Raw genomic sequence first — 22,166 nt, 5'->3', positions numbered from 1 at the left:
CATGATTAGAAGGTATAACTGAAAAGAAGTAACTCAAGTCTAAATACACACAAACACACACACACACACACACACACACACATATATATATATATATATATATATATATATATATATATATATATATATATATATATATATATATATATATATACATATATATATATATATATATATATATATATATATGTATATATATATATATATATATATATATATATATATATATATATATATATATATATATATATATATATATGAGTAAAAAATCACAGGAAAACGTGATGCTCAGATGCAGAAGAACCAGAGGAAAAATAAAAATACGAAATATAAAATTAAGTCCTGACTAGTTTCGTGTTACTTCTTAAGAGGACTGATTTATTGAGAGAGGTCTCTTTACATTTTATAGGGAGAGTAAACTTACGAACATACATATAGAGGCTTATAGAACAATGACACTCCCATACCTGAAAACTACCAAGGTAGCAGGTATGGGAGTGTCATTGTTCTGTAAGCCACTATATGTATGTGCGTACGTTTACTTTCCCTATTAAATGTAAAGAAACCTCTCCCAATAAATCAGTCCTCTGAAGAAGTATCACGAAACTAGTCAGGACTTAATCTTATATTTCGTATTTTCTTTTTCCTTTGTGGTTCTTCTGCATATATATATATATATATATATATATATATATATATATATATATATGTATATATATATATATATATATATATATATATATATATATATATATATATATATATATATATATATATATATATATATATATATATATATATATATATATATATATATATATATATATGCGTGTGTGCGTGTGCACGTGTGCGCGTGTGCGCGTGTGCCCGTGTGAGCGTGTGTTTGTGTATGTGTAGATTAACTTTCATTATACAGTATGTTGAAGTTATATAGAAATAGAACTATGTATGGTTCTATTCTTTCTTTACTTATGATTAGAAAGTATCACTAAATAAGAGTACTTTAGTTTTTTTTTCTTGCTGTATATCATATATACTTCAATTGTGATTTAAAGTTAAATATAAACAGAGCTATATAAGCTTCTGATGTTTTATTTTTTCCTCATTTTTCATATTTATTTTTGTTTTTGTCTTTTTTCGGAACAAATATATTCATATACAATTAACCATAACGGAAAATCTTATGACCCGGTAGGTAAACTCTTCAAGTGCATCTACATAATTGGTAAGAAAAATCACTTAGATATAAGGTAATGAATCATCTACCCTTGGGGGAAGGTGCTTGCCTTCAGTTGCTGTACCAGGAATTATATTTCTAATATAAAATTTTTATTTATTTATTATTTTTTTTTTTTTTTTTGTGTGGCCAGTGCCATCAAGAATGTCATGCAATGTGGCCCTTGGCATGGAAAAAGTTGGACCACCTCGATTTAAAATATTTGATATCAGCATGGAGACATACTTGCTCACTATCAGTATCTTTGGTCCCTAATTTTTCCTCTGTACTCTTTGTGTACTCAAGAATATTCCTCTTAACTTAAGATTTGCTAAACCTTACTGAAAATAAATAAAAGATATTATACAAACCTCTCTCTCTCTCTCTCTCTCTCTCTCTCTCTCTCTCTCTCTCTCTCTCTCTCTCTCTCTCTCTCTCTCTCTCTCCTTTTGCTTCTTCTTCTTCTTCTTCTTCATCTTCTTCCTCATTTTTTTATGCATTAAAAAACATTGGCCAAACGAATTGAGAAACTGGGTTTGGTCTGAGGATCTCACTGGGGAGTGATTTGTTATTGAACGGAAAAAAATCTCAAATTGTATTTACTTTTATTGACGTTCGAGATTTACTAGATACAACATTGTTTTGCTTTTCCTATCTATCTTTCAATGTTAGTTTTTTATTTAATTTCATTATGAGAAAATAGACTGTCAGTGACGCAATTTTATTGGTCGGTAGAGAAATGATTCCAATTCCTATTTCTCCTCCATCAAACAGTTACACATTATCGAGAAAATTACTTTTCAGTGAGTTAATGAACTCAAACGTGATAGTTATATTCCTTGCAATGGTAAATTTTACTGAATATTTGTTCTAATTTACTATATATACTTGAATGTCGAATGAAATTTCGCAAAATGACAATTTCAAAAATGTTAAGAGGATATTTGAAGCCAATCAGTTGAATATCCATTTCAGCCCTGATATGTAGCCTATAGGACAGCACTCTCACACACAAACCAAATTAAATTAGAAAGAATATCTAGAAGAGTTTATTTATATTATTAATAATTACTGATTGCCTCAATTATATACCTAATGATATGATTTTGTATAATTCAATCAATCGAAATCTAAAATGATATCGATTTTGGAAGCAGAAATGTAAACTGTTTTTTTTTTTTCTTTTTTTTTTTGGAATGAGTTTACGTTCATTCCTCAATTATACCATGACCAATCCTCTTCCTCTCGTGTTCCCATCCCCTCCCTTACCCTCTCTTCTCACTTACATCCTTTCCTTGAGCCTTCCCCCTCAATTCCTCCTCCACCCCCATAAGTGTTTCTTGATCTCATTATTCGTTAGACTATAAGGATATGTAATGAATAATTTCACTTACGATAGCGTCCCTCGGTTTCACGAGATTTATGGTTATACTACGCCTTCAATTCAGTCGGGTCTATTGATAGTTATTCGGAAGGTATCGGGCGAATAACCGCTAATGTACACAGCTATAATGGCTTCCTTCATAAGTGCTGTTCTTTGCATCCAATTTTTCTCTAACGTCACCTATTATTAATCCGATGGAAGCTGTTAACCACATAATTGTGATTGTAAAGATGAAGTTATGTATTAGTATGTAAAATAAACACTGACAGTGAAATGTTTTATTCTTCCCAAATATCCTCACGATATTGTATATGCGTTAGTAACAATAACATATACGGCGTATCGTGCAAATGATATTATAGAAACACAACTTTTGTACGTACGAAAGGTAAAGCGCAAAATATCGTCCATAATAGACGTGATAATTTTATGAATTTATAAATGAAGTATTAACTAATGTTTTGCTGAAAACAAGGATATAACACGTTAGTAATTTGACTATCACTAATGTGAATCAGGTACTTTTGACTGTTGGTAATTTAAATCCTGGTCAATTTGACTCCCGGTAATTTCAATCCAACTTATTGTTTTACTTCAAATATAAGATGAATGTTTTCAAAATAGGACAGTAATGATAGTCATTATTTCAGAGCAATTAGAATAGCGCCAACGTATCCCTGCGTGTCATACGAGGTGACTAAAAGGGAGTGGACAAGTTGACGGGGAACGGAACCTCTTCTCCTGTATCTTGTGAGACATCAAGGAGATGGAGCTTGGGGGAGAGTCACTGCTCCCCCACTCTAGTTTTGGGGTGTCTGGATGTGCGTGGATGTAGAAAGATACAGATTAAAAGGTGTGAGAATAGAAGTATGTTTGGGCATAGAAGCATGGGTATATTGGCGTTGTGTGGGACAGAGGTAAAATAGAAGGGAGAAGTGATGTTTGGTGAAGTGACTGGTAAAGTATCTGGGATTGAAAGAGGAAGAGCAAGAGAGGGTATGGCTCTATTACTGAGCGAATGAATGACAGGTAAAGAAGTGGATTAGAGTTGGGTAGAGAATTTTGGGCTTTGTTAGTGCGTATGGGCCAGGTTGTGAGAAAAGTAAAGATGAGTGGAATGAATTAACTAGGTGTGTAGAAGGACTGCTTATAAGAAATTATGTAATGGTCATGGGGGACTTAAATGCTACAGTGGACGCTGGGGAGGTTGAAGGTGTCATTGAAAAGTATGGCATACCAGGTGAAAATGAGAGTGGCCAGAGACTGGTAGATATCTGTGTTGAGCAAGACCTGGTTATAGGTTCTAATTTTTTCAAAAGGAAAGATGATATTAAGTATACTATACATGGGTAAGAGTAGCTAATTGAAGAGTGGTAGAAAGGGCATTAATGAATTATGTGTTGATAAATAGAAAAATGTTTGGAAGATTGAAAGATGTGCTTGTGTTTAGGGGTATGGCTAGCGGTATGCCCGATATTTTATTTGGTGGAAGGAAAATTACTTGCAGCAAAAGAGTGGGGGGATAGAGTGGGGGGATGTAAAAAGTAGGTAGTGGAGGTTGACTAGTTAATAAAACTTGAGGTAAGAAGTGAATGTTAAGTATGGTTGGAAATGGCATATGACAGATTGAAAGTGAGAGAAACTGGTAATTTAGGGGAAGAGTGGAAGTTAGTAAAAACACATTTTATTGTGATTGCAAGGGATGTGTGTGGCAAGAGGATTCTTGGAGGCAGCAGGAGGAAGGGTAGTGAATGGTGGAATGGAAGAGTGAAGATAAAAATGAAAGAGAAAAAGAGGAGATTTGAAGAATGGCTGCAGAGTAATAGTGTATAGAAGTATGAAAGATATAGAGAGAAAAATGTGGAAGTAAAATGTAAGGTATGTGAGGTAAATAATGTGACTGACTGTAGGTTGGGTCAGAAATTGCGTCGTTCATAAAAAGAGAATAAGAAGTAGCTTCGGAAAGAAGTGAAAAGAGTAAGGAAAAGTGGTTCAAGAATTGAAGAGACAGTGAAAGAGAAAAATGGAAGGTTGTTAATCGGAGAGGAGGCAAGGATAAGGTGGGTGAAATATTTGGAAAGTTTACTGAATGTTGAGGATAATAGGGAGGGAGATATAATTGCTATTGAAGGTGCTGAGGTGCCAGTGATTAGAGATGAGAACGAGAGAGAGATTACAAGAGAAGAATTGAGGAATGCAATAGATGGAACGAGAGTAGGAAAAGCACCTTGTATGGATGGTGTGAGAGCTGAGATGTTAAAGGAAGGGGGTGTAACTGTACTTGAATGATTGGTGAGATGGCTTAATACGTGTTTTATGATGTCAATGGTACCAGTAAACTAGGTGTATGTGTGTATTGTAAAACTATATAATAGTAAGGTAGATGTGCATGAGTGTTGTAATTCAAGGGGTGTTAGTTTGTTTAGTGTGGTGGGAAAAGTGTAGGGTAGAATACTTATTAATAAGATTAGGGAAAAAACAGAGAATGCAATCCAAGAAGTACAGGTTGTTTTAAGAAGAGGTAGGGGATGTATGAATCAGATTTTTACAGTTAGGCAGATATGCGTGAAAAATTTAGCAAATGGCAAGGAGGTGTATGTTGCGTCTATGGATCTGGAGAAAGCGTATGATAGAATTGATAGGGAAGCGATGTGGAATGTTATGAGTTTATATGGAATTAGTGGAAGGTTTTTGCAAGCAGTGAAAAGTTTCCACAAAGGTAGTAAAGCGTGTGTTAGGATAAGAAATGAAGTGAGCAAGTGGTTTCCAGTGAGAGTGCGGCTGAGACAGGGATGTGTGATGTTGCCATGGTTGTTCATCTTGTTTGTTGATGGAGTGGTGAGAGCGGTGAATGCTCGAGTGCTTGGACGTGGATTGAAATTGATAGACGGGAGAGATCATGAATGGGAGGTATATGAGTTGTTGTTTGTGGATGATACTGTACTGGATGCAGACTCAGAAGAGAAGCTTGGTCGATAAGTGACAGAGTTTGGAAGAGTATGTGAGAAAAGGAAGTTGAGTGTTAATGTGGGTATGGGTAAGGTTCTGAGAAGCACGAGAAGGGGAGGTAGTGCAAGGTTGAATGTCATGTTGAATGGAGAGTTACTTGAGGAAGTAGATCAGTTTAAGTAATTGGGGTTCTGCTGTTGCAGAAAATGGTGGAGTGGAAGCAGACGTACATAAGAGAGTGAATGAGTGATGTTAAGTGTTAGGGGCAGTGAAGGGAGTGATAAGCAATATAGGGTTAGGAGTGAATGTAGAGTTCTGTATGAGAAAGTTATTGTACCAACTGTGATGTATGGATTGGAATTGTGGAGAATTAAAGTGACGGAGAGACAGAAATTGAATGTGTTCGAGATGAAGAGTCTTAGGAGTATGGCTAGTGTATTTTGACAGATAGTGTTAGGAATGAAGTAGCGGGTGGGAGCGGGTGTAAAAAATGATACTAGACAAATATGGAATGCATGAAATATAACAAAGAAAAAAAAACATACAAAGCAAAAAAGAAAAAAAAGTAAACAAAAGAGCAGAATCGAGAGGTACCATATAAAATAAGAAGCGAGGTATATGTCAACTCCATTCGAAAAGAACTATTTACTCATAGATTTGACCTCAGAAATTCCACTTAGACAACTATTTGATTAAAAAGATATATTGCTGGTTGAGGGACATCCTGAATACAATATGGACAGAGAGAGAGAGAGAGAGAGAGAGAGAGAGAGAGAGAGAGAGAGAGAGAGAGAATTCTTTTAAATATCAAAATTTCCAGGATTGATAGAAATCAGTGTTATAGAAAAATAAGCTATTAGTCTATTCTATTACCTTTAGGGCCATAACAAAAAAAAAGATCGACCTTCATATAAACCAACTTGTTTTAACCGCACTTGACATTACTCTTACTAATAATTTCTTTCCAAACTATTCCCTACAATAAATAGTTAGGTAACTGCCCTCACTCTTATTTCACCTACAATTCTTATCAGCTAAAAAGGTCTGTATTTCTTTACATAAATACATTTAAAAGCTCGTTTTATTTTCATATATTTCTATCCGAAGATTTAAATGTTCTATTTATTTATTTTTTTTTTCAAGGATACAAAACTTCTATTCATTTCTCCACATTTCTTTACGAATATTTAAAAGTTACATTTATTTTCTATCCGATGATTTAAAAGTTCTATTTATAGCATCCCATTTTTATCGGAAGATCTGAAACGTTTGAACACCGTCTGAAAAAGTACCCCGACTTCCATCGGGGAAAGAGTCATTCTTATTTGATGGATGAAATAATGAATATTATTTTCTTCCCTTTCCCATATCTTTTGGGGAAGACGTTCGGAAGATATAAATCTCACTTCTTATCAATATTACAAACGATTATGCCAATTCTCAATGTGATGGATTACAGGATTTCCCATGCGATTTTGTAAGATAAACAGAAAAATAAGAATTTATATTTCATTATTTTTTTTTTAAAGTGTAGAACTTAGGTTTCCATTTTCCTGTTGCTTTCCTGTTGTTTACTTTGGAAAATTAATTTTGATATGACTATTTTAAGGATATTAAACCATGTGTTGGAACACTTGTCAAGTCAATGACATTTTCGAGGGAGTAATGTCAATTCCAGAAAACTCTGATATGTCTGTTTTATCGGCTAGCGTTTTCAGTTTAGGATCTGAGGCAAACATTCTATTTATTGAAAGTCGAAATTAAAATGGGAGTACAATATAATTTGGTTGTTACTCAGTATCATTTGTAATATTGAAAATGTGACAGTATTAACAAATGCACGTAGTATGAAAACTCAAAAATTATATAATTGTTCAATAAGTTTACCGATTCTAAATGTAATATATGTTGCAAACAAACCCGAGCTTTTAATTGGCTAAGCATTTTTTTTTTTTTATAAAATAATAGTACACTAGATATAATTAAACGATGAAAAAAAGGAAATACATCACAGAAGTAAAAACCACCCATTTCCTTTGAGAAATGTCTAATATGAAGAAATTAAAAAGTCTTCATGACCTAAAGCTTGAAATTTACTAAAGCCTTGAAACTTTAATTAAACTAAATAATAATCAATACCTTCCTTTCAATAGTTTCTACAAAAAGAATGTAGTAAAGGAGATGTATATAATTAATTTCATCATTCTCTCTCTCTCTCTCTCTCTCTCTCTCTCTCTCTCTCTCTCTCTCTCTCTCAAATAGTAAAAAATTCATTACATATGAGCAGAAAATAAAGAGATTGAGTTTCTGATATGAATCAACTTTGAAAAAGTGGAGAGATTAACTACAATTCGATGAGTCAAGAATAGCTGTTGGTTGAGAGCTGAACGGAAGTATGCAGGCGCTCGAATAATTTTAGATATTACTCAGGAAATAGTCAATTGGTGAGTTTTCCAGGGAATGTATAGTCATGTATCGAAAGTAATTGTAGAGATTATTGCTGTAATCTTTTATATATATTTTCGGGATGCTGTTATCGCTTGATGCGTATTAACTTTATAAATGCAATTAAAAGGAGAAAAGGGTTTCAGATACATGGAAAATCGCTCTAAAATACCGTAAGATTGCATTAACTTTAGTTTTGTTTTCCGATCGCCCCCCTTTTTGAACTTGCTTGATCTGCACTTGTATAAGGGAGATATAAGCAACGACTGTCTCTTTCCCTACCACTATCTCGCGTAATCTTACATCTTTTAAGTGATTTTTTTTATTCTCTCTCTCTCTCTCTCTCTCTCTCTCTCTCTCTCTCTCTCTCTCTCGGCACTGATCCCAATTTTCTTCCTTTAAGTTTAATCCTTTTCCGTTTCATTCACGTCTGTGATGGGAAAAGTAATTCAAAGCCTTTAACGAATTCTTCCATTTCCGTAAATGCATTATTTTAAATCATATAAATAAAAACATCAGGAATTATTTTATTATTTCATATACTAAGGTACAATCATAGCAGAGAGCCACACTAAAAGCTAACTAAAGGCGGCCATTAGATTATGTGGCGGCCAAATGCTACATTTGGATCCCGGTAAACTTATTCTAATTTCTCTAAATGGAATTCCATTTACCATGTCATAAGTTTACTCTCCTACGACAGTCTGACAGTCTTTCTTTGGGCTGTACGGTAACATGAATATTTGTTATGAAATGTTTCACTTTTTTTACTTTGAAAAAGAAAAAAAACTACATACAATGCATGCTCAGCGGGAAGCCATTTTTCATGAAGGCTGAGGTCAAATATTAAAGTCAAAGTCCTACACACAGGTCACATATGTAAAAACCTAAGAAGAGGAAAATCCTTACACTGACTGTCGATTTCAACGCATGGGAGTACTCATGCTAACGAAGTTTTCCAATTTATCTTTGTTCATCTCTTTCAGTAAAAACATCCACACCCAAACACACACATGCACGCACACAAACAAACATATACACACACACAATAAGAGTGAGGGCAGTTACCTAACTAATAATCGTAGGGAATAGTTTGGAAAGAAACCATCAGAAAGAATAATGTCAAGTGTAGTTAAAACAAGTTGGTTTATATGAAGGTCCATCTTTTTTTTTACCCTAAAGGTAATAGAATAGAATAATAGTTTATTTTCCTATAACACTGTTTTCTAGCATTCCTGGAAATTTAGATATTTAAAATAATTCTTCTTTTCGAATGGATTTGACATATACCCTGTTTCATATTTTATCTGGTACCTCTCCGTTTTTAATTTTTTTTTGTATACTTTATTTTTGTCTTTGCCTGTTTTCTATTTCTTTGTTATATTTCATGCATTCCAAACTTGTCTAGTATCATTTCTTACACCCACTAGCACCCCTTACTTCACTCCTAACCATATCTGTCAAGATACACCAGCCATATTCCTCAGACTCTTCATCTAGAACGCATTCAATTTCTGCCTCTCCGTCACTTTCATTCTCCACAATTTCAATCCATACATCACAGTTGGTACATTCACTTTCTCATACAGAACTCTCTTTACAATCACTCATAACCCTCTGTTCTTTACCACTCCCATCACTGCCCCCCAACACTTAACATAAGTCTGCTTCCACTCCACCATTTTCTGCAACAAAGTACCCCAAGTACTTAAACTGATCTACTTCCTCAAGTAACTCTCCATTCAACATGACATTCAACCTTGCACCACCTTCCCTTCTCGTGCATCTCAGAACCTTACTCATACCCACATTAACAGTCAACTTCCTTATCTCACATACGCTTACAAACTCTGTCACTAATCAACTAATCTTCCCTTCTGAGTCTGCAACCAGTACAGTATCATCCGCAAACAACAACTCATTTACCTCCCATTGATGATCTTCACGTCTATCAATTTTAATCCTCATCCAAGCACTCGAGCACTCACCTCTCTCACCACTCCATCAACAAACACGTTGAACAACCATGGCAACCTCACACATCCCTGTCTCAGCCGCACTCTCACTGGAAACCACTTGCTCACTTCATTTCCTATCCTAACTCACACTTTACTACCTTTGTAGAAAATTTTCACTGCTTGCAAAAACCTTCCACCAATTTCATATAAACTCATCACATTCCACATCGCTTCCCTACTCAATTCTATCATATGCTTTCTCCAGATCCATAGACGCAACATACTGCCCCTTGCCATTTGCTAAATTTTTCACGCATATCTGCCTAACTAGAAATCTGATTCAAACATCCCCTACCTCTTCTTAAAACAACCTGTACTTCTAAGATTGGATTTTCTGGTTTTTTTCCTCAATCCTATTAATCAGTACTCTACCATACACTCACGCGCGCGCACACACACACACACACACACACATATATATATATATATATATATGTATACACACACACATACACACACACACATATATATATATATATATATAAAATATATATATATATATATATATATGTATATATGTATATACACACATATATATATATATATATACACACATATATATATATATATATATATGTATATATATGTACAGTATATATATGTATACACACACACACACATATATATATATATACACATATATATATATATATATATATTTATATATATATGTATATATATATATATATACATACATATATACATTATATATGTATATATATATATATATATATGAAAATATATATATATATATATATATACATATTTATATATATATTATATATATATATATATATATATGTATATATATATATATATATATACATTGTATATGTATATATATAAATATATATATATATATATATACATTGTATATGTATATATATATATATATATATATATAAATATATATATATATATATATATATACATATATAATGTATATATATATATATATATATATATTTAGACTTGAGTTAGTTCTATTTAGTTATACCTTCTAATCCTGGACATCAAACATCGTCAAAAGACCAGGTAAAAAAAAAAATTAAGTACAGGTAGTTGTGTTTTGAACAGGGAACTAAGCGATTGTTGAACAAAGGGTGTTCGGATCTTAATTTTTCAAAGTATTTAAATGTTGTTTCAAACTCACGCTTTAATGCTTCTAGTTTTCAAAAAAAAAAAAAAAAATAAAAAATAAATAAAAAAAAAAAAAAAGGGAAGATGAGAAATCTGTTCCATTATATTTGTTCTCTATATGACAAACAGGGACGTGTTTCAGATCATTCTTATTTAAGCATTCACTGAATAATATTAGGTTACTAGGAGAAAATCAACATCTCCTACTAACTGGGAAACAATCTTTTATTTTCCTTGTATGTTCATGTTCAGGTGGGCAGCCACTTCTGTAATAATTGTTTGGGAGGAAAGAAAGATTTTTTCGTGTAGGAGAATCTGGCACTGTTCTTAACCATTAATATGCTGATTTTGTACAAATGGTAGAATACCTTGCCTTAAAGAAAAGAAAGGGAATGTTTTCCAGCACTCAACACCCTAGCACTTGAATATAGTGGCAGATCATTGTACTCTGTGTTAAGTTTTAAAACGAGTGATATATATTTTCTATGCCCAAGTATTTATTTCCGCCTCAGATTAAGTTCACTATACTGACAACACTTGTCATAACATCATTCATCTGCAATATTTTGCTTCATAAGGTCTCTTGTTGAATAATGCCGTGCAGTGTGATGCAATGCACTCCATTTTTCTTTAAAAACCAACTATCCCCACATTACTGCCAGGTGCCAGCCATAGCTTTTGCACCATCAATTACAATGCAAGAAAAATTTTCAAATCCTCCATTTTCATTGAAAACCGATTTGATGGAAAAGTATATATCAGAATCTCTGCTATCATAATTCAATGAGTGCAGTTTGAAAATTTTTCGTGTACCACAAAATCTTGGTCAATGGTGCCGGCAAGTAGGCCTATTTGTAACTGGCTTGTGTCACAGTAGTGCTGTCATCTAGATCCAGTGAAAAGTACTTGCAATGGTTCATTATATTCTTAAGTTTCATGGAAACATGTTGATCAAGTTCACCAACTCTTCCGACTATTTGGTGATGTAATGACACACTTTCAAATTTCTTTGTTACTGGGTACTTTTTCTTCGCCAAACTCTCCGTATATCTCCGTATAAAGCAGTAAGACCAGCTGTTTGTGATTTTCAGAAGTTATGTAGCCCATGTTTTTTCTGTTGATGTTTGCCTGTCAAGATGTTCAATTATATTACTTTGTGATTTTCCCACAAATGGAGCATACTTTCCTTTGTGCAATGTACTATAATGCATTCGAACGATATATTCCTTAGCAGAATCTATTTGATGCAGCAAATTATTTTTATTCCCACTTCATATCATATGCTCTGTTCACATCGGAGCACTTTCTTTTCTTACTTTGACTCATTATGGAAAGACGTAGGAAAAATTGTGTTTAACTGCAAAACAGAGGCAAGATGAAAATTATTCGAAACTTCAGGGACTCCATCCCCAATCTATTCACGCTCTGGTCATTGATAATGCTACATTTATATTTGTTATTATTATTATTATTATTATTATTATTCTATTTACCGTCAAAAGTAAACTAAATATTGACATTTGAGGCATGATATGTAGCGAGAGAGAGAGAGAGAGAGAGAGAGAGAGAGAGAGAGAGAGAGAGAGAAAGGTGGGAAATTATACTGAAATGTATGATTTTAATTTTATTTCATCACTTATAACATTGCTCATTTGTTGTCACTGTGTCCTTTATCACATCATCTTTGGTCACAGCATCTTTTGTCAGTATTTCCTCTGTCACATCAGCTATTGTTACAGCAACTGTTGCCAGTGCATTTTTTGTCACATCATCTCCGGTCACAGCATCTGTTGTCACTGCTTCCTTTATCAAATCATCTTTGGTAATATCATCTGTTGTCAGTGTTTTCTCTATCACATCATCTATTGTCACAGCATCCTTTGTCAGTGTTTCCATTGTCACCTCATCTTTTGTCCCAATGTCTGTTGTCAGTGTTTCCTCTGTCATATCATATATTGTCACAGCATCCTTTGCCAGTGCTTCCTTTGTCACATCATCTTTGGTCACAGCATCTGTTGTCAGTATTTCCTCTGTCACATGATCTATTGTCACAGCGTCCTCTGCCAGTGCTTCCTTTGTCACAACATATTTGGACCCAACAGCTGTTGTTAGTGTTTCCTCTGTCACATCATATATTGTCACAGTATCCTTTGTCAGAGCTTCCTTTGTCACATCATCTTTGGTTCCAACATCTGTTGTCAGTGTTTCATCTGTCACATCATCTATGGTCACAGAATCCTTTGTCAGTGCTTCCTTTGTCATGTCATCTTTGGTCACAACATCTGTTGTCATTGTTTCCTCTGTCACATCATCTATTGTAACAGCATCCATTGTCGGTGCTTTCTTTATCACATCATCTTTGGTCATGGCATTCTTTGTCAGTGCTTCCTTTGTCACATCATCTATTGTCACAGCATCTGTTACTAGTGCTTCTTTTGCCACATCATCTTTGGTCACAGGATCTGTTGTCACTGCTTCCTTTGTTACATCATCTATTGTCACAACAGCTTTCGTCAATATTTCCTTTGTCACACCATCTTTTCTCACAATATCCTTTGCCAGTACTTCCTTTGTTATTATTTTGTTTCTCATACCATTTTTTGCCACAACATCCTTTGCCAGTGCTTCCTTTGTCACATCATCTTTGGTCACAGCATCTTGTGTCACATCTTCTTTGGTCAGAGCATCCTTTATCTCAGCGTCTTCCCAGAAACTACTAAATTGAAAAGAGCGTCTGTGTCATCTTGCCATAAAGGACTTCAGATTGCCCCCCCCCCCCCCATAATTCAGATGTTGAGTGTTCAGCTTAATGATTTCATATATATATATATATATATATATAAATATATATATATATATATATATATGTATATATATATATATATATATATGTTTATATATATATATATGTATGTATATATATACATATATATACATACATATATATATATATATATATATGTATATATATATATATATATATTTATATATATATATGTATGTATATATATATATACATATACATATATATACATATATATATATATATATATACAGTATATATATATATATATATATAAATATATATGTATATATATATATATATATATACATATATATATTTATATATATATTATAAGGAGAGAGAGAGAGAGAGAGAGAGAGAGAGAGAGAGATTGGCAATTGGTATATTTTTTTTAAGATTTTTTCCAAATCCTTTCATCCATTTCATCTATATATATATATATATATATACATACATATATATATATATATATATATATGTGTGTGTGTATATAAATATATATATATATATATATATATATAAAGATTTTTAAAAAATGAATTCTCCATCCAACCCAAAAGGAATGCAAGTGGCTCAATCTACAATCCAGCTGCTGGAAATTTTCAATATCCAACGATTGATCCAGGAAATTGCAAAGCACAGGTGAATGTGTCATGCAAAAATGGTTTGATTCTTTCCTGTGGAAGTAAAATCCATTTTCTCCTAGGCCAGCAATCAACAATACATTGCATCAACAGGCAATGACAATATATATAAAGGGAAATTTATGTATAATTGGTCGTGACATTTAATCAAGTTTATAAATGAATGAATGAGAGAATATCTAGTGGACGTATTGAGTGAATAGGTGTAAAAAAATTGACGTATTGATGGTGTAATTGGATTTAAGATATTGTGGGATTCAGGAATACTAAATGAAAAAAAAAAATATTAGAACTAGTAATACTGACTTAACATGGATTCAAGATATAGAAATAAGCTTAATTTGGATGTTAATCTTAAAAAAAGAAGAGTGACAGAAGCATAATCCTCGTATAAAGAATCATGAAAATTAATCATAGTATAGAATGTATAATGTTTTGAGCATACTCTAATATCAGAATTCTCATCATCCCTTACCAAAAACTGAGAGGCGAATAGGTAGAAAATTCCTTAATACATTTCACAGTCAACAAAAATCATACCATACAATTTGAGAGGACCACACTGAAAGAATTAATCTTGATTAAAAAAGCTTCATATGTATGTTGAATAAAAGAGGGGACAAAGAATTACCCATGACAATACCAAAAAAAAACTTGCTCATAGTAATCTCCATGAAAACTAAATTTAAATTTTTTTAATGCACAGACTAATGAGTATGGTTTGGTAAAGGTAAATCATAAACAACTAGAATACTCGACAGGAAATTCAATGTCATAAACAATGAAGTCATATCAAAACCTACTCATCTATGGCTGGACGTTAGGTTAACTTTTTATAATTTTTCGTAAAGATCAACGGAATTTTTTGTATGAGAGGCTGAGATAGATCTTAAAACTAGGGAAAGTAATTTGACTAATTATTTTGATAATTCATTGTTAATAGAACCTTTTGCACTATTAATTGATCTGATCAGATATCCTGTTTTATGGGTTTCAGTTAAACCATATAAATAAGGCAAAGATGGACCAATAGAGGTAAAGGCATCAGTTAAGGATATTTCTTGTTTTAAGGTAGATTTTAAGATTTTGTTTAAATCTTTGATGACATCGTCTAGGGAATTAACTCCTAATTTTATGTAAGTGGAAAAATAAGTGGTTTTCTTCATAATAACTAATACATTAGATTTGTCTGCTTTTGCTATATACAATTCACAGTCATTGTTCTTAGGGATTTCAAGGCTTTTAAAAAAGTTTAAGGAAATTTCATGTGCTTGCAGATCCCATCACAGAATAGATAAACCATTTAGCAATGTCGATTGAGAGAATAACATATATAAAATCCAAAGACTTAAAAGAAAATGTGCACTCTGCTCATGTTCAAATTAATAAATTAAGCGATCGTGTTTCCTTGCTTAAAGAACAAGTAACTGCTTCAAAGTACTCCTTCAAGTCCACCACTAAATCCATCTCTTCATGGAACATGTCCGCCAGTCCCCAACCTGGAGGAGCAATTTTATTAGGAGATATGAATCTCTCCGCTGAACGAGATCTGTCCTGAGTAGCCAATGTTCCTTAAGCACAATCAAGGTTGGCTAATACTGACTTACTCAAGTATTAGTCTTCTGAAAAAATTCAATTGGTGTCAAGCAGCTGCATCCTATACTGCGGCCTCCAGGATATTTTGTACATATTAGGACCCAACGATATATTTGAAAGGCTTGGCTTGATTGTGACAGAATTAAAGCATGCAGATGAAAATATGAATATACAAATCTTTGATCGTCTTCCCATTCTGAATTTCAATGATTATGACGAGCACATGAACGACATTAATAATCAAGCACCTCATCTGCTAGGATGTTCCAACCTGGGGCGCAAATAATGGGGTTTCACTAGTCAAAACTAACCTGCAATGCAGACTAGAGACAGGTGAAGTAGATCGCAGGTGTTTTAACAATATCTATGAAAACAATGCAATTTTTACTCAATAGGTTTGGCATCATCAGATTACTCAATGTCATCTCCTTTGCTTAAACTACACGAAAATTTGGAAAACACCATGAGCCAAGGTAATCCAACGTCATAATACATCAACCACCGGAAAATCAACTTTAATGGAAATAACCCTAGGAAGATTAAGTACTAACCTACTTGATATTTAGCTCAGAGAGAGAGAGAGAGAGAGAGAGAGAGAGAGAGAGAGAGAGAGAGAAAACGTGCTTACATCTTTGTATAGTTTATATAAGTGTTCGAGTAATTGAATAACTATAAGTAATGTTATTGTTGCTATTAAAGAGAGAGAGAGAGAGAGAGAGAGAGAGAGAGAGAGAGAGAGATAAATGCGTGTTTGAATTTTTATAGCATATAAAAGTTTTCGAGAAATTCAGAGAGAGAGAGAGAGAGAGAGAGAGAGAGAGAGGGAGAGTATTATTTATATGAACCAAAAGTCCAGTTGTTATTCTGTTGAATCAGTCAAAATATTAAGGAAGAGAAAAATATAAAGCAGAAAATAAAAATTAAATTCTGATCGTAAAACGTTTTAATGAACAACAACATTCATGACCAACATACCCTGTAATCCCAACACTCTCCTACAGATTTAATTTTAAAATTGCAATAGATAAAAGTAATGCATCACAGATTCGAGTGGATTTTGTTGTAATTCTTTTAGTCGGATTTATAGGCTTACTCTAACCGGATTCGCTTTGTCGGCCATTGAAGTAACCAGGCATTTTAACGCATAGAGAGAGAGAGAGAGAGAGAGAGAGAGAGAGAGAGAGAGAGAGATCATTTGCAAATAAATTTGGATTAGATGTAAGATGACAAATGCAGATAGTTATTAATTTTTTTAGGAAGCCGAAGATCTTGTGTGCACTCATATGTTTCGTCTTGGTTCTGGTTTTGGGATTTCAACTTCTCAGAAATTTTAAACCTTTCCCAACTATTGCCAGGAACATTTGATCAGCAAAATCAATATATTTTATGGTAATTTTTTTCATATGTAAAACAAATTTTATCACCCATGTCATCACATACAAGTATTTATAATTTCCAGGTAGTGGGATACCATTGAAAAAGCAAAATACATATTGCTTACGATATTTAATTCTAGTACTCCCTATATGATAAAGAGCAAAGGTCTGAACACACACACACACACATATATATATATATAAAAATATATATATATATATATATATATATATATGTGTGTGTGTGTGTGTGTGTGTGTGTGTGAAGAACATGCCCAAACCATTTCCATATTCCCCTCAACATGATCTCATCCCCATAAAGAACTCGAGTAATTCACTAATAGTTTCAGTTCTAATCCTTTCCTGCCCCTTAACTCTCAATTTTCTTTTGTGGGCTTTGTTCTGAAATCGACAAAATCAGTTGGATATTGTTTCATTGTTATTTGACTGCTTCTTTCAGTTTAATGGCTTCAAGATTTAAAGGTCGCTCATGAATTGCAGAGGCAAAGGTCAGGGATAATGCCCAATATATACATATTATTAGCACCCAAGCCCAATCTCCATCAAGCTACGACCTGGAAGCGCTAAGCAATGGTTGCCAATGACTCAGCAGGTTCCCCAAAACCCTCCATATCCAGCTCACATGGATGGTGAGGTTACATGCTCTACATGAAACCATCAAGCTTGTGTGGGTCTTGAGCCCCAGTCCAGTAGATCGCCAAGGAAGAATAATTGCCATGGACTGAGTGGAAGCATGATAAATTTCTCCTCACAAAATAATAATTGATAAAAGAATGTCTGATCAACTCCTTTTAAGGAGGTGATAAAATTATTTTTGATATATCAGGGAAAATATATAATATCTAAGTTTCATAAAGTAAGAAAGCCCAAAAAGCATTTTGGACTTCCTTCACGCGCAAGTAACAAAAAATACTCCAGACAAATTGAACAAAAATAAAATCATAATAACATAAATGAAATAAATAAATATTTCATATACTAATTACTTTCAAGGAAAAAGACCGAGCTTCCATTTCAAAACTATAGTATTCATATATTTGCATTTCAAGTGAGATACATGACATATTAATACGAAAATGGGAATAAAATTCTCTAATATCTTCTGAAAAATTGCGAGAGAAAAAGATATGAAGAGAAGGTCACAGGTTGAAGAGCGTGCATTTAAAAACCATGGGCAAGATCATGAAAGTGTGAGTGTTTGTGTGTGTGTGTGTGTGGGTGAGAGAGAGAGAGAGAGAGAGAGAGAGAGAGAGAGAGAGTGTCTACCCTTTTACATTTGGGTATAATTTAACCCCTTAATATTTCTCACCTTGTGGCGGGATGTTGCAACAACAACCCCCAGACCCTGAATCACCCTACCAGACAATTATCTTTGCAACACAAACTTTCCCCTTACTTTATCAACTGGACTCTTGGACAGAAGGAAAATTGAAACAAAACATAACCTTAAAACTATATTTCCTAATACTAAAAACAATCACTTAATACTAAAAATCAACAACTATATTCCATAACCAAAAAATAATCACAACTCAGTACTACAATTTAACTTAACACAAAATAAACATTAATTAACAAAAAAAAAAAAAAACTTCCTTAATCAAATAAACCCTAACAAAAACTTAAAAGCTAAATATACCACAACCACAAACATAAACTGAAATATTTTATATATTTCTGAGTTGCCACCTTCGTCCACACAAGGGCCAACAGTCTTTTATAGGCAAACTACCACTATATGATAAACAGGAGAGTCACGTAATTTGCCATAACGGCCTCAACTCCTTGATTCACACGTGTCAAGATCATCATAATCATCATCATCATCATCATCATCATCATCATCCGCAATCGGAAGTAAACGGGCCAGGTCATCAACAATCGTCGATTCAAAGAGCAGTCTAAATATAATCAGTTCCGGGCCAAGTCATCAACAGTGAATTTAAAAAAAAAAAAATATCTCTCAAAGGAGTTAGTCTCACCAAGGAGGAATCACGGCCTGCCAAAATAAAAAAGAAAAACACGAACACTTCTAGCTAACTAAACTATCGCACTATAATTAAAGATAAATAATAAATTGTTCCTATCATTCACAATCACGACAAGCAAAGATAAACAAAACTGTACTTACTTTTTTAAATAAATAAACACTTCCACGCTGGTCGAAAAAATGATATAAAATATAATCCAGCATTCATACCAGCCTCTAGCTGCAGTCAAAATCAAAATAAGCATTCACTCAAGACATTCACCACTGTCGTAACCCTAACTAAAAACATAAACAAACAATCTCATTTATACCAACAGTCTTTCTCACCCCAAAACAATCGATACACTAACTACCTCTCTCTCTCTCTCTCCCTCTCTCTCGTCTCCTCTCTCCTCTCCTCTCTCCTCTCTCTCTCTCAGGATTGGCAAAAATCAATAAAATAAAACAAAAATAAATCCTTCACAACCCAAAAGAATATATTTTAGAATATATATACATTATATATATATATATATATAGCTATATATATATATATATATATATATTTATATTCACCTATAATTTTCTTTAAAAAAACATGCAAGTGCTTTCAGTCACCTTCTGTATTAAGGAATGATCGGCGTTAAGTTATCATCGTTTGTGTGATAATTGCGACCAATTAAAAGGTTCAAAAATGGAGTCCCATTTATCTCTTTCTCTCCTCCAGATATCCTAATAGATACTCCAGGATAGGATCAGAAATACATGGATCCTTCATGATAGGACATTCTATGTGTTCCATAGAAAATTTGTGGTAATTTCCTCCTTAGCTTTCTGTAATGATAAATTTCAGCATTTCGTAGGGATATATTTCGTGTTTATGTGAATGTACTGGAAAACTTCTGTACATTATCAGAAACAGATATATCCGCTATATTTCTAAAGTTTAGTTTTTGATGAATAACTCGTTAACAAAATTTATATAAAAAAACACTGTGTTATGGTCATGTGACGTGCCGAGAGAGGAGTTGTGAAATCAAAGGCAGATTGGAAACGACTGAGTATATTGTTGTGGAACACTCTCCTTATATACAAAACCTCAAGGCAACAGGACATGACAAGTTCACAAGACAGACAAAATCACAGAGGAAAAACCAGACTTGAATTTTCATGTTCGTTTTAGTGCGAGGGAAAGAGCAAAGATACACCATAATATATACAAAAGGAATTATGTACAATTGTGTGAAACACGGTTGGTACATGGCTCCCCCCCTAAAAATGACATACTGTACATGTTAAATAGGGCGCCCTGATCTAGAGAGGCGAACTGTAGGCGGGTCATCTGGCAGAAGATAAGCAGGTTTTAGGATGATCAATGGAGACCCAGTCTTCTTTGCCCCGAATGTTTAGGAGGAATGCTTTCGAACTGCGTCGGATCACAAGGTAAGTCCCGTGTAAGGGGGCGTTAACGGTGGCTGTGCTGTGTCGTTGCGCAGGAAGACGTGCGTTGCAGAGTGCAAGTCCGTTGGTATGTGATGCTTCGCTGGGGGCTTTTAAGTCTGGCGTCACGGAGTAAATTTTCCCACGACGTGACGTATGCGCTGGAGATCGTCGGAGGAGGTGTAGAAAGAAAAAACTCGGCAGGGACAACCAACGGGTCGCCATACACCATTTTGGCTGCCGAGACGTCGAGGGCGTCTTTAGGAGTGGTCCTTAGTCCAAGGAGGACCCAGGGAAGCTGAGTAAAACCAGTTGCAATCCTTGCAGCGGGACATCAAAGCTGCTTTGAGGGTGCGATGAAAACGTTCAACCATTCCATTGGCAGCGGGGGTTGTAGGCCGTTGTGTGATGTAGGGTGATGCCTAGGAGATTCGCTAATGAAGTCCATAATTGAGAGGTGAAAGTGGTTCCCCTGTCAGAAGTAATATGCTCAGGGATACCGAATCTTGAATCCATCCAGAGAGTAAGACAGATGTACATGAGGCGGACGTTGCAGTTTCCATGGGAATGGCTTCAGGCCAACGAGTGGAGCGGTCGATGACGGTAAACAGGTAACGATGTCCTTGTGATGTGGGTAGGGGGCCTACAATGTCGACGTGAATGTGTGCGAAACGACGCTGAGGTGAGGAAAGGTGCCCACTCCTGAATCCGTGTGTTGATGTACTTTGGAAGTTTGGCAAGAAGTACAGGCACGGACCCAATCCTTAGCATCCTTAGAAAATGCCGTGCCAAATGAACTTTGCCTCCAGCAGCTGTGCAGTAGAACGGCACGAGGGATGTGAAAGGCCGTGGATGAAATCAAACACCTGTCGGCGCATGGGAGCAGGAATCCAAGGTCGCGGTCTACCAGTACTGACGTCACAGAGGAGGGTGGTGTTGGAGTTTTCGAGGGGAAAATCATCCCAACGGAGGGACGTGCAGGATGTTCTACAAGCTTGATACTCTGGATCCTGTCGCCTGGGCTTCAGCCAGGGCGTTGTAATCCAATCCCAGTATAACGGCAGCCAACGTGTTCTTGACAGGGCATCGGCAACGGGATTGCATTTTCCCAGGGACGTATTGGAGGGTGCAATTGTATTCAGCCACGGCGGAGAGATGTCGG

General features: G+C 34.4%; 1 protein-coding gene across 1 annotated transcript in view; it reads right to left on the bottom strand.

The window, feature by feature from the left end:
* Window positions 1-12,784: 12,784 nt before the first annotated feature.
* The window catches only part of LOC137622486 (mucin-22-like), a 28,880-nt gene continuing 19,498 nt past the window's right edge, over window positions 12,785-22,166 (bottom strand). The window contains exons 5-6 of the mRNA XM_068353091.1: window positions 16,044-16,156; window positions 12,785-13,868 (exon numbers count right to left, since the gene is read on the bottom strand). Of these exons, the coding sequence (XP_068209192.1) occupies window positions 12,785-13,868; window positions 16,044-16,156 (1,197 nt within the window). The remainder of the gene's footprint in view (window positions 13,869-16,043; window positions 16,157-22,166) is intronic.

The sequence above is a fragment of the Palaemon carinicauda genome, chromosome 29 (assembly GCF_036898095.1).
Source record: "Palaemon carinicauda isolate YSFRI2023 chromosome 29, ASM3689809v2, whole genome shotgun sequence".
Lineage (NCBI taxonomy): Eukaryota > Metazoa > Arthropoda > Malacostraca > Decapoda > Palaemonidae > Palaemon > Palaemon carinicauda.
Note: the sequence above shows the minus strand (reverse complement) of the source record. Positions and strands in the feature narration are given on the sequence as shown.